This window comes from Phalaenopsis equestris, unplaced genomic scaffold (assembly GCF_001263595.1).
Source record: "Phalaenopsis equestris unplaced genomic scaffold, ASM126359v1 Scaffold000076, whole genome shotgun sequence".
NCBI lineage: Eukaryota > Viridiplantae > Streptophyta > Magnoliopsida > Asparagales > Orchidaceae > Phalaenopsis > Phalaenopsis equestris.
In genome coordinates, this window is record NW_018164518.1 from 108117 (window position 1) to 120952 (window position 12836).

General features: G+C 37.5%; 1 protein-coding gene across 5 annotated transcripts in view; it reads left to right on the plus strand.

The window, feature by feature from the left end:
- The window catches only part of LOC110019743, a 61151-nt gene that overhangs the window by 15744 nt on the left and 32571 nt on the right, over window positions 1-12836 (plus strand). Inside the window, exons 2-4 of one of the 5 annotated variants that reach the window (XM_020717544.1) lie at window positions 4720-5091; window positions 5609-5767; window positions 8617-8691. In XM_020717544.1, coding sequence (XP_020573203.1) covers window positions 4762-5091; window positions 5609-5767; window positions 8617-8691 — 564 coding nt within the window. In that variant the 5' untranslated portion in view covers window positions 4720-4761. The remainder of the gene's footprint in view (window positions 1-4719; window positions 5092-5608; window positions 5768-8616; window positions 8692-12836) is intronic. The other 4 variants (XM_020717545.1, XM_020717546.1, XM_020717548.1 and 1 more) reach the window with 4 other exon arrangements.

Here is a 12836-nt window from a genome sequence, read left to right on the forward strand (position 1 = left end):
TATATATATATATATATATATTTGAAAAAGCCCAAGGACAAATATATTAATACGGAAAAAATACAAAAAGGTTGTATGAGAGGGTCTAAAAGAAAGCCTAACTTATACAATACAACACACACAAAACCCAAATAAAGTAAAGATACATAAAAGCAAAACCCAAAAAATACAAAAGGACACAAAAGTAGGGCACAAAAGTACTAGGGACGTCCTTTAGTCCTCCTGCCTCGAGTTCTCGGAAGTGAGCTGGTTTTTTAAGGATATTTCCTAGTTTATGTATTTCCTTGTTTGTGTATTTTCTAGTTTATAACTTTTCTTTTATCTTGATAGTTATTAGGAATTAATTTAACCCTGGAGATTTGAGTGTTATGTCTTTTCTATTTTATAACTCTTATTTCTTGTATTTATATCTCTTTTGAAATCAATAAAATTGTTTTGTTGAATTCCTACAAATGCCTTCTATGACGCTAGCAAAAAGTTGATATATAACAAATCATCCAATGAGAATATATATTTTTGAAAAAGCCCAAGAGCAAATATATTAATACGGAAAAGATACAGAAAGGTTGTATGAGAGGGCCTAAAAGAAATCTCAACTCATACAATACAACACACATAAAACCCAAATAAAGCAAAGATACATAAAGGCAAAAAACCAAAAAGTCACAAAAGTGCTAAGGACGTCTCACTTTAGTCCTCCTGCCTCAAGTTCTCGGAAGTGAGCCGGTTAACAAATTTGTAAGGTGAGTATCATTGCCCGTAGTAACCAAAGTATCATCCATCAGATTCCTGAGCTCGAGTAGATCTCCATTCTTCTTCTTCCTCCTGGATGTGTGGATCTGACATTCCTCATCTGATGATTAACTCATCTGATAGTAGATTGTAAAGGTGGTCGAACAGGTGTAGGTCGTTGCACATCATGTTCCCCATGAGCATGAGTAACATTAAAATTTTTCTGAACATGATGAGGCGGTGGTGAAGCAGTAGAAGTATTTCTACCTGTATTATCGGCGATAGGTTCTATGGCAGACGGAGCCTGAAGAATCTCCTTCTCCCCCACGATAGGAGGTTCTAAAGACTGGGGAGCTACAACTGGGGACTGAATGGTTGTCATATTGCCTACGGGGATATTGACGTCTTCCGGGGTATCCGTCTGATGATCAATAGTGTCAAAAACTTGGTGTAATCGGGATGAGATGGAATCACAGCCTCTAGCGGAGCACTTTGTTTTTTTTGTCTGAGGTGGGAGTGTAGATGGTGACATTGAGAATTAGAGGGGCCGAACGTACGACAGTTCGAACAATATGACGATAAATGCTCAATCTCTACCTTCTACCAATATCCATGGTGCTGTGTGCCCAACCAGATTTCCTCAAAAGTGGGTGACGTGATGTTTCTTTCAACAAGTACTCTGACTTCAGATGGACGGAAAAAAATTGAAAGTAGGAATGTTCGTTTTGAGTGGTGAGGACAAATATATTAATACGGAAAAGATACAAAAAAGTTGTATGAGAGGGTCTAAAAGAAAACCCAACTCATACAATGCAACACACACAAAACCCAAATAAAGCAAAGATACGTACATAAAAGCAAAAACCAAAAAGTCACAAAAGGGCACAAAAGCGTTAGGGACATTCCATTTTAGTCCTCCTGCCTTGAGTTCTCGGAAGTGAGTCGGTTAACAAATTTGTAAGGCGAGTACCATTGCCCGTAGTAACCAAAGTATCATCCATCAAATTCCTGAGCTCGAGTAGATCTCCATTCTTCTTATTCCTCTTGGATGTGTAGACCTGTCATTCTTCATCCAATGATTGACTCATCTGATCAGTAGATTCCAAAGGTGGTCAGACAGGTATAGGTCGTTGCACATCATGATTCTCGTGAGCCTGTGTAACATTAACATCTTTCTGGACCTGATGAGGCGGTGGTAAAGCAGTAGAAGTATTTCTACAGTAGAAGTACAGTAGAAGTATTTCTACCTGTATTATCGGCGATATGTTCTATAGCAGACGGAGTTTGAAGAATTTCCCTCTCCCCTACGATAGGAGGTTGAGGTTCTAAAGACTGGGGAGCTACAACTGGGGACTGAATGGTTGTCATATTGCCTACGGGGATATTGACGTCTTCCGGGGTATCCGTCTGATGATCAATAGTGTCAAAAACTTGGTGTAATCGGGATGAGATGGAATCACAGCCTCTAGCGGAGCACTTTGTTTTTTTGGTCTGAGGTGGGTGTGTAGATGGTGACATTGAGAATTAGAGGGGCCGAACATACGACAGTTCGAACAATACGACGAAAAATGCTCAATCTCTACCTTCTACTAATATCCATGGTGCTGTGTGCCCAACCAGATTTCCTCAAAAGTGGGTGACGTGATGTTTCTTTCAACAAGTACTCTGGCTTCAGATGGACGGGAAAAAAATTGAAAGTAGGAATGTCCGTTTTGAGTGGTTTTTCATAAGCCGAGGTTTTCATAAGCTAAGGCAATAGATACAATACTTTTTGAGAAAAAATAATGAAATTTCAAACCACAGGCGAATCCAAACCGGAATGATTGACGGTTCCGTCTGTGGGTCAAAATCTACAGACCATTTCAGAATCTTCATTGCTCTGTTATCAATCAAGATTATCCTTCTAACAAATAAGCACATGTAATCTTCTTCATTGTTAATTTGAATAAAAACGTCTCCCATCTAATAGTCCAATTTTTCAATCTCCAACAAAGTGCATAAGTTCAAATTCTTTGCGAATGAGCTCCATTTTAGGATAATCATATAGAAATTTCCTAACCAAATTCAGACGACAGGAGGAAGCAAGTTGAATACCATCGTCTTATGTAAAAAAGATGGTAGACTTTCCATTTTTTCTAACAGGCTTCTTGATGTCCTCCGCCCACTCAAATGAAGGAGGAAAATATGGTGATTTAAGTGTACCTGAGGCGTGAACACCCACAAGGGCAGCAACATACGATCTGTTTGAAGCCATCCCAAAAGAGGGAAGTGGGGTTGTGGGACAGGAAAGTGACAGTAGAGGAAGAGCAAATGCCGAAAGGAAAGTCGAGCAGTGGGCGATTCGTTCGAGCTAGAGGAAAGCTCGCGCCTTGCGAGTGAGGACAGGAGCCGCAGAAGAAGTCGACGCTTCTTGGGATGACGAAGAACGAGCCGCCAGAAGAAGCCGACGCTTCTCGGGATGACGAAGAACGAGCCGCAAGCTGCAGAAGGAGCCCGCGCTTCTCGGGATGACGAAAGAATAAGCCGTAGGATAATAGGGTTTATATATATTTATATGTACACACATATATCTGTGTGTGTATGCATTTATATATACATAACTGGATCAATTAATAATTAATGCAACAAGCTTTCTTGAAATTAACAATTTTTGCAAACTAGCTATTATTACACAGCAAAGTCAAATTGCAATAGAATTCACAAACAACATGCTAATAATGATGGCAATGCAAGTTAATGATAAGAGTAAACAATAATAAGCTTCTGCATTATAACTATGTATAGACGATCTCTTAATGAATGTCCCATCAATCAGGTTTATATATAGTACATACTAGACACAATAAATCTAAAGGCAGCCAACTTATTTGATTTCGTATTCCCCTCTTAACTGAGTTGATGCTCAGAATATCATATTTGTTGGCTAGACTGTTGGCTAGTACTTCAATTTAAATGGTACTAATGATGATCATGTCCATCTAGTACAGCATAACACTTATATTTATATATGTGATGTCAAGTTCTTTATTCCAAAACGTTGGTTCTAAATACTCATGTGCCTACTACAATACTACCAAAGCAAATCTTCTCCAAATCAATTTTACTCTATTTTGAATGAAGTATTATGAGACATGGAAGATATTTCTTAATAATTAACGAGTTTTGTATCTGTGCTACATTTGGTCTTCTATACCCTTTTGATTAAGTTTATCTTTTTTCACTTCTTCTAATAAAACCATAATGGTGTTAATAAACAAATTAATCTTGTGTTGTACGTGACTCGCTTATGAGATGTATGTTGTTTTGTAGAAAGAAGGAGAGACTTTTAAAGGTTTAGGGGCTATTCGGGACAACATTTGTTTATTTTATTTTATTTATATTTTACTGAAATAAAATATATTTGGTATCTTAAGAAGTATGTTATCATATTTTTTAGTGAATGCCAAATAAGTTGACTTATGCAGTGGTTGTGGTGTCACTGACACTATGGTGTCTAGCTGCGAGGCAGGGATGGCAACTGTGGTGTGGCTGCTGGTTGTAATAGCTATTTTTAAAATGTGTTTAAATACCTCAAAGATGTATTGAGTGTTTTTAAAAATAATTTGATTTATTTTTAAAAATAAAAATAAAATACTATGAAAACACATTAAATAAATATATTTTTGAACAAAAATTAAAAAAAAAAAAAACAAAAATAAACTTCATCACAAAAAATCCTTTATTTATTCCTTTAATTGCAATGCCATGTTTAGAAAGATATGTCAAGATCTTAACTTTGCTTGACTATTCTATATGAACAATTTTAAAAGGAAATGTTTCATGCAGAAATTTATAATGCATGGAAAACATATAATGGTTTTCGAGAATTTCATATGCCAAGAACATTTTACTGCCTTTCGATGATACTTTACTCAGTGCAGTACTTACCTTCAACATTTGATTTTATGGGTTTGACTTTTATCGCACATATATTTTTTTTCTGATCAGAATGTACTATTGGAAGTGTCCAAACTTAGTGGAAAATCCGTGATGACCTGCATTCTGTACAGGTCTTCTGCAGTTTTGTTTTCACATAACAGCAATGTACTCATGAGGGGCTCTTTATATGGTTTACCTAGAACAGCTTGGAAAAGAGACATACGGCATGCTTGTATTGGGTTTATTAAATTTGATTGTTTTTTGCTTGGATTTGGAATTCACTGTTTCTCTACTCAAGAATCGCAGAGTTCAGGGATATCAAAAAAGAATCATAAGGCCAAAATGGAAGAAGATTCTGAGGCATTCTATGTTGTCAGAAAGGGGGATGTCATTGGCATCTACAAATGCTTTAGTGATTGCCAAGCTCAAGTTAGCTCTTCGGTATTTCATTTCAGACCTTCATGTTTATGTTTCTCCTGCCTGTTATTTAGATTACGTTAGCATTTTTTATTAATGAAAATCTTTTATTTAGATATGCTTTACCATGTTCTTGTTTTGGCATGTCTTGAAGTTTAAATTGTGTTTTTTGTTCCTCAAGAAAATGAGAAATAAGATTTAGTGACCCTTAGAAACACGATTTCTACTAAAACTTCCTCTCATTTGAGAGGGTATCTGTAAATTATTCCTTTATAAACACACTCAGCATCTTGAAAATAAAACGCAACACCAATACAATAATTACTTTACTTAGTTTGGCAATGATTTATTATAATTTAGACAGTCATAAAATCTTGTTTTGGTGTTCAAACTTTCTTATAGTCGTTGAAAAAGGCAGTGAATGCAGTTATTATCTTTATAATCTTTTCAGTTTATACTAGGCAAATTATCTTCTATCTTGTGGTTTATGGAACTATTTTGTTCTTTTTTCTTGAATATTTCTTCTTTAAATTTTATATAGTTATGCGATCCTGCAGTCAGTGTGTACAAAGGCTATTCTCTGCATAAGGACAGTGAAGATTATCTTGCTTCTCGTGGCTTTAAAGATGCATTATACTCTATTCATGCGGCACATTTAAAGGAAGATATTTTTGGTACTCTTCTGCCTTGTCCTTTGCAGGTAATAAACTGCAAAAGACAATTTTTTAGTGGCACACTTGAATTGCTATCAACCTAACAATTTGTGACTGGAATATTGATTTTTATCCCTCCTGGTTTGCTTCCTTGTATTATTACTCTGATAACCCATTTTGTTTTGAGGTTACAACTCTTTTCATGAGCATTTTTTTGTCACATTCCGATTTCTTCTAGTGGTCTATGCTCTAGTATTTAATGTATTTATATTGTGATAGATTTGAATATCTTAATTTTATACAAAACAATAATAAAATAAAGAAGGACATAACTTTTGTGTTAACGTTAGGTGGTTAAAATGGAGTTTTACAAAATTACAAAAAAAATATCAAGAGTTAAATGTAAATTCTGTAAATTCTAAGTAAGCAGCTATGCTGTGTGGTTCAAATTTTTGGGTGGTAAATAGTTCATGGACTACAACGTTTAGCATAACATAAATACAAATGTCATGATGTTTGTGTGACAAAATTAGAATAACTTCAGAATTGATGATATTAGAGAAAGGGTGGGCGAATAAACTTTAATAATATAGTAGTTAAAAAAATAGACTTGTGTGATTTCAAGAAGTTTAACAAAATGTAAAAATACACAATTAGGTGGAGGAAAATAATGTTGATGGGTTACAAAGGAAAATGGCTGACTGAAGATAACATTCACATAAATTGTGCAAAAAGATTTGTGCGGAGTTGGCACAAAACGATTTGAGAATAGGATTGCATAAAGCTAACCAAAAAAATTAGGAGCGTGTTTAGAACTTCTTGGGGTTCTATTTGCTTTTAATTTTCGAAGTTTAAGAAGTGTCATGTTTTTCCTACCTAATTTATAATTTATTCATTTTTGTGAGGGAACAGTAGAAGGAAACTTGTATTTAAATACTGCCATAATCTCTATGCACTGACCATGTGCATCTTTTGATGGCCCCTTTGTGAAGTAAATGGCTTTTTAGATATTAATGTGATCATAATTTATATCATCATTGTCCTTCTTATCTTAAGAAGTTTGGCCTATTTTATGTATGCTCTTCTCCCGTCGAACAACTACATTTGGTTTTAAAGGTGGCTTTCTATTGAACTAATTAGTAGTGTTCTCCTAGCTGCATGCGGGCTTCCAGCTTCTTATACCATCTTTAAGCTTTGCTTGAAGTACTGAAAATTGCAATGGCGTTTTGAAGTTAATCAATATCTTGTATTGCTGAATGCTTATCATCTTTATGTGAATTAATTATTTGGATGGCGCGGAATATCTACTGCTGGGATTACCCATGACTAAAGCAGGTGTCAATTCATGGCAGGACTGAACTGTTCTAGGTAATTTTGTGGTCGTGGAGTCAGTTGTTCCTATGGGACTACTCCTAGTTTTCTTATTACTATATATCTGCTTCTTGATATTTTAGAATTAGTTTTTTTGTATAGGGTTCCAGGTGGTGCTTCAACTGTATCTTGGTCTCTTGGTGGTGATTATCTTCCTTATCCCTTTCCTTATCTTATGGGACTACTCCTAGTTTTCTTATTACTATATATTTGCTTCTTGATATTTTAGAGTTAGTTTTTTTGTATGTTTCGTATCGTAACAGCTTCCTGGGTTGTATCCTAGGGTTTCAGGTGGTGCTTCAACTGTATCTTGGTCTCTTAGTGGTGATTATCTTCCTTATCCCTTTCCTTATCTTTCTCTCTTCGCAACCACGCCTTCCTCCTTGATGCAGCCACTGCGACAGTAGTCCTTTTGCTGTTCTTGCAGTTTATTTCCTTTCAGTCATCCTCCTCGCTGCCGCAGCTTCGTGATAGTCCTTGTTTGGCTGTTCCACAGTCCCATGCCTTCCTTGCCACTGTCGCCGTCTTTCCTGCTCACCGCCGCCGCCCGGAAACAGCCATTCCTGGCTATTTTCTGCTGTTCCAGCCTCCCGCCCAGCTGTTTCTCTCATCACAGCCTACTGCCCTTGCCTCAACTCCTCCCCTCCGCTGCCGACATCTTCCTCCCTTGATGCTACTACCCAGGGCCGTTGTTTCCATCCGATTCACTGCTGTACCCCTCCTCTTTGTTGTCGACTCCCTTCCAGCTCCTTCTTTTGCTGTCTCAACCAATCACAACCTATATCAGCCACCTACCTTTGCTCCCTAACCACCTATTTGACCTCCACTACCCATGGATCGAGCCCTAGTATGAGTTTGTTGTAATTTCCCCATTCAATTGTGTTTGATTGTAACCACCTATTTACTTTCAGTCATAATATTTGCATTTCTTATTGTGGTTTGCGTTAAATCCGGTATTATTGGAAGTTATGATTTTTTTGCTCTCTGTAAGTTCGATCTCCTTACTTGTAAAATGATTATCTTTGAACTTTTGAATCTGGTTTGTACATGAAATAAAATCAATTGACCAAACAGTTTGAATATCTTCTTAAGTGTCAAAACAATTTGTTAGATTGGATGTGACATTCACTTTGTTGTTATTGTTATAAGCCCTAGGTATTTTTATTATTTTTTTCGATGATCGAACATTAGATTGAGCTTGCCTAACTAATCATTTTATACCAAGATTTTCTAAGGATGTTTAATTTTTATGCATTGGCGGAGACTAAAAAATAGGCATGCTGGAGATCAACCTAGGATAAATTGAGACACCTATAGCTATAACATTTGTTGTTCAATAAAACATTGACAGTGAGTTGTTATGCCGTTATGTTATGAAAGTATGGTATATGGAAACATGCGCATCAATTATTTTATATTACACTTAGTAGTGTTGTTCTTAATTTAGACAAAGCAACTGTTGCTAACCTATGAAAGTTGTAACTTTTCTTTTCATTTCAAAAAATCAAACTCAATGATTTTTCAGCAACCAGATGGGATGGCTTTTCTGAATGATAAGGCATTAAAAGGGAGTACTTCTAAAAAGAGATTGAAGGAAGTGGTTAGTGTTTTTTAGCTCGCTTCCATTCATCATTTTATTATTTTTCTGTGGATGAAATCTGAAGCGTTTCCTTTGAAAATGTGAGAACATGGCATTACCTTTATTTGCAAGTAAAGGCTTTATTTCATAAATCTCATTCTTCGTGATTTAATGATTTTGTTACATCTCATTTTTGTAAGGGAAAATGATTAGTGATATGAAGGTGTTCTTCTCATGTAAGAGATTTCACAAGAGGAAATTAGCGATGAGGTCCATATGTTCGGGCCAAGAAGTTTTATTTGAACCCTTGTTAAATACTCGCTAGAAGATATATCTTCATGATCAAGTTAAAAATCTTGGTAGACTAGGCTTCCAAAGGGACTAGATTCTTTAAAGTTAATAAAATTCGAGGACACCTGATGTAGAGCGTCATTCAATCGATGTGGGATCGCATCTCCAAACAATGACACGGCAAATGCCATGCTTGGGCTGTTCAGTCCCAAAACAGGAAGGACCCGTCAGTCCTTCCAAATAGAGACTTCTCTTCTACTGGGAGTAGGGTCCACTCTTATTTACCCTAGATCTATATAGCCAATTTTGTTGTGTTTCTGTTTAGAGTAGTTGGTGCCTCAATTTCACCCTTCTAGAATTGTATCCAAAGACGAGTGGTGCTCTGGTTATAGCTCGTCTGAGGTGGTGAGATTCTTCCAAGGGCTGAGTGGTGCTCCAATTGTAGCGCATTCCTGAGGGTTATTTATCCTCAACTTTCCCTTCTCTGCTCTCCTCGCTTTGCTACTACTCTTTCCTCGCTATAACCACCTAGAACAACCGATGTGCTGTACTTTCTTGCAATTCTCCTTTTTATAGTCACCCCTTCCACAATTCCTGTTATTTTCTTGAATCAGTCGCCGACTTGCTATTTCCAGCAGTTGCAACCTTCCAACCGCCTCAGACTAGCTTTCCTTATTGTTTTGTTGCAGTTTTCCCCTTCCCAACCACTGTCCAAGCCTCTTGCTTCATTTGCCCTTGCTGTTCTAACCATCCACCTTCGCTGCCGCAACCTCCAACACCTCCCCTTTGCTGTTTTGTTGTTGTTCTAGCCGCCCACAAGCCCTACCGCACCTCATACACCTTACAGAAACGTTACGTGTTGTATCTGCCGCCCTCCATGTCACGACCCGACCTGATGGCTTGGTTATATTGTTTAGTGTTGGTTAGAAATGTTGTCTTCAGATTATGTGATTTTTGAATGTTTTGATTTTTTGTATATTGCACTTTCTGGATTATTAATGGCTCTCTTATATATTGGGAGTTTTCTAAAAATTATGTGGAATGAAATTGAAATATTAATATCTTTCGATCACTATTCCGCACTTGGTTAATTCCAAGCTATCAGGTCGAGTTGTGGCACTTGAACTTTGTTTATGTCTGTTGTATTTCCCTTTCAGCTTCTTTGTTGTAACCTATTATTGTCTTTTCTTATAATAAAATTATTTTTTCTAATTATTGTTTGCGTTTACTTCGGTATCAGAGCTAGAAATACGCACACCCGTATCCTCCCTCTCCTATATCAGCCCCCCACACATCTTTCCACCAATCAACTCCCAAACCCCAATCATGCTACTGAAAAGATAATTGCCGAAGATCTGAACGGGAGCCACGATGCCATTTAAGAGAAATCCACAAAGGGTTATCTAGGAACCTTCTACGGAGGATGTGCGGTGGGAAATCCTCACAACAGATGTTTGCCGCCTTCGAGAGGAGACAATCCAAAATGGTCACCCGTAGCTACAACAACTACTTGCTAGATAAAATGCCATACAAATGCCAGAAATGAAGAATCTCTTCTCCAAAGACTTGATTTGAAATATTTGAGAAGCCAAAATTTTTAAGTAACGATGGCTTTGCTATATTTTGACAGTCACTTGGATCCGGATGAGTTTATTGAGTGACTTTAGATCGTGGAACTTTTCTTAGAGAAAGGCTGAAACTAGCCACCGGTAAATTAAAGAAGAGTGCATTTTTTGGTGATAAAATTTGGAATACCTATGCTAGTGCAAGGGAAAAGATAAGATTACTACTGTCTCAGAGGAAATGAGAGATGCAACGTCAATACCTACCAGTTCATTACAGACAGGATGTGCAAATCCTAACTTCAATGATAGAGAACAACATTACCGGATGAACACCACATCTTTTAAACATATTTCATCCCCAAGATCAAGCAGTAAGAGTACACCCAACGCAATTTGCAAGCTGACCCTGCCTATAGAGACACTAGTTCAGAGTGGAGAATAAGTAAAACCAATCCGCATTCCTAAATCCATTCTAACCAAGAAGTGTTTTTAAGTGCCACATATTTATGAATATTGAATCAGATTGCTCGCCTACGGGAATAACCTATTTCACTTAGCATGTGGTTATTCAGGAAATGAGCAATTATACAGTAGACACTAAAAAAAGTGAGGACAAAGAAGAGTATCAACTGACAGCTAACAAGAAAGAGACACCATCGATTCCAGTTGAACTCATGAGAGAGATGTATTGATTGAATTTTAATAATAATAATACTAATAATACTAATAACAATAATAACAATATAAAATAAATAAGGAAAAAATTTTGAATCGACAAAGGAGTAGCTGTTGAACATATCGGCTTTTGGAAGTTGAGGGGGCATCCTTTGTTCGTATCTAGCGAGAATGAGCAAGGAGAGATAGCGAGAGAGACAACGAGAGAGAAGAAACAAAGCCGCAGAGAAGGAAAAAGGAGAGTTCGTGTCACTACGCAACCCGAGGCTTGGAGTTAACTAAGATAGGAACGAACGGTCTGACGATGGAATCAATTCATTGCTAGTCTAATTCTATCACAAATAATTTACTATTCAAATAATACATGAAAGAATCATAAAAAAAAAACAATAAAAATTATTAAGCAAAAATTGACACCTTTCTGATTGTTGTTCTTGCCTCCTACATACATTTGCTCATCTTCTATTCATCTTCTTTAAATATTTAAAAATTAAAAATAATATTAAAATAACATAATGAGTTATCTAAAGATAACCCAGGAGTAATGTCACTTTTAAATTACAATAATCCAAAGAAAATAATTCAATATGTATGCAAGTCTATACGATGCCCTTAGTAGCTGATGTCTATCGATAATTCAACACAGCTCCAGCGGACTCAAATCATCCAACCTCTTCTTGAAGCTTTTCGACTGCAGTGTCTCCATCTGCTACGACAGTTGAAACTCCACCCCTAGAGCCACATTGGAACCAATCTCGCCGCAACTTGATAAAGGGCGAAAGGAGTCCCTCGAGATGAAGGCTTTCGAACTATGCTTCTGCATTGGCATCCATTCATCATCACCCCCGGGAAGAGAGATAGAAGGCGATCCCTCACTGACGATAGGTTCTTTTCCCTTTCTTCGTCGGAACTCTCCTAAAGTGTGAGAACCGCCATTCAATGCTCCTCCAAAAGCAAAGCCGCCAGAGGCTAAACCCTCATCAGCTATTGGTTCTTTTCCTTTTTCCCACTGGGATTTCTCTGAGACACGGGAACTCCTCCTTGGTACCACTCTAGAGGAGAACCATTCCCACCAAGCTAAGAGGTTGAAGCTGCAGTCTCCGACCTACCTTCGGAACCCACTACTGTTGTCGAATCCTGGCTCCTAGAGGAGCCTTTTCTCCCCTCCTCAAGTCCAAAAAGGATATGATTAGCTCATTCTCTCTCGCTGAAGTTGATAAAAGCTGGAGCGTCAGACCAGGGCCCCTTCTCAACAACGATCGCATCATCATCTAAAATGCACTCGAGATCTATTGAAGGAGCCGGACCGACGCCAGTTTGAGCATCACCTAGCGTAAAAAAGATCATCTTTCAATTAGAGTCAACTCACCAGTCGAAACCTTCTGGATGACGACTGTCGTTTCGGAAACAGATGTAAGAAAGTTTATATTTGGTTGCTTCTTTTGAGTCCCCTCACCTCCTGACGGTTTCTTTGCTCGCAGAACCTTGGTGGAAGCCTTAGCTACCTTATCGACCCGTCGTTTAGCTTCATTGATGTTTGAAAACCCACAACTCCCTGGTCATTCGACCATACTTTGTGGGGATTCAAAACTCTTTTGACAACATCCTCCTGTGTGTATTGAATGACAGAAAGTA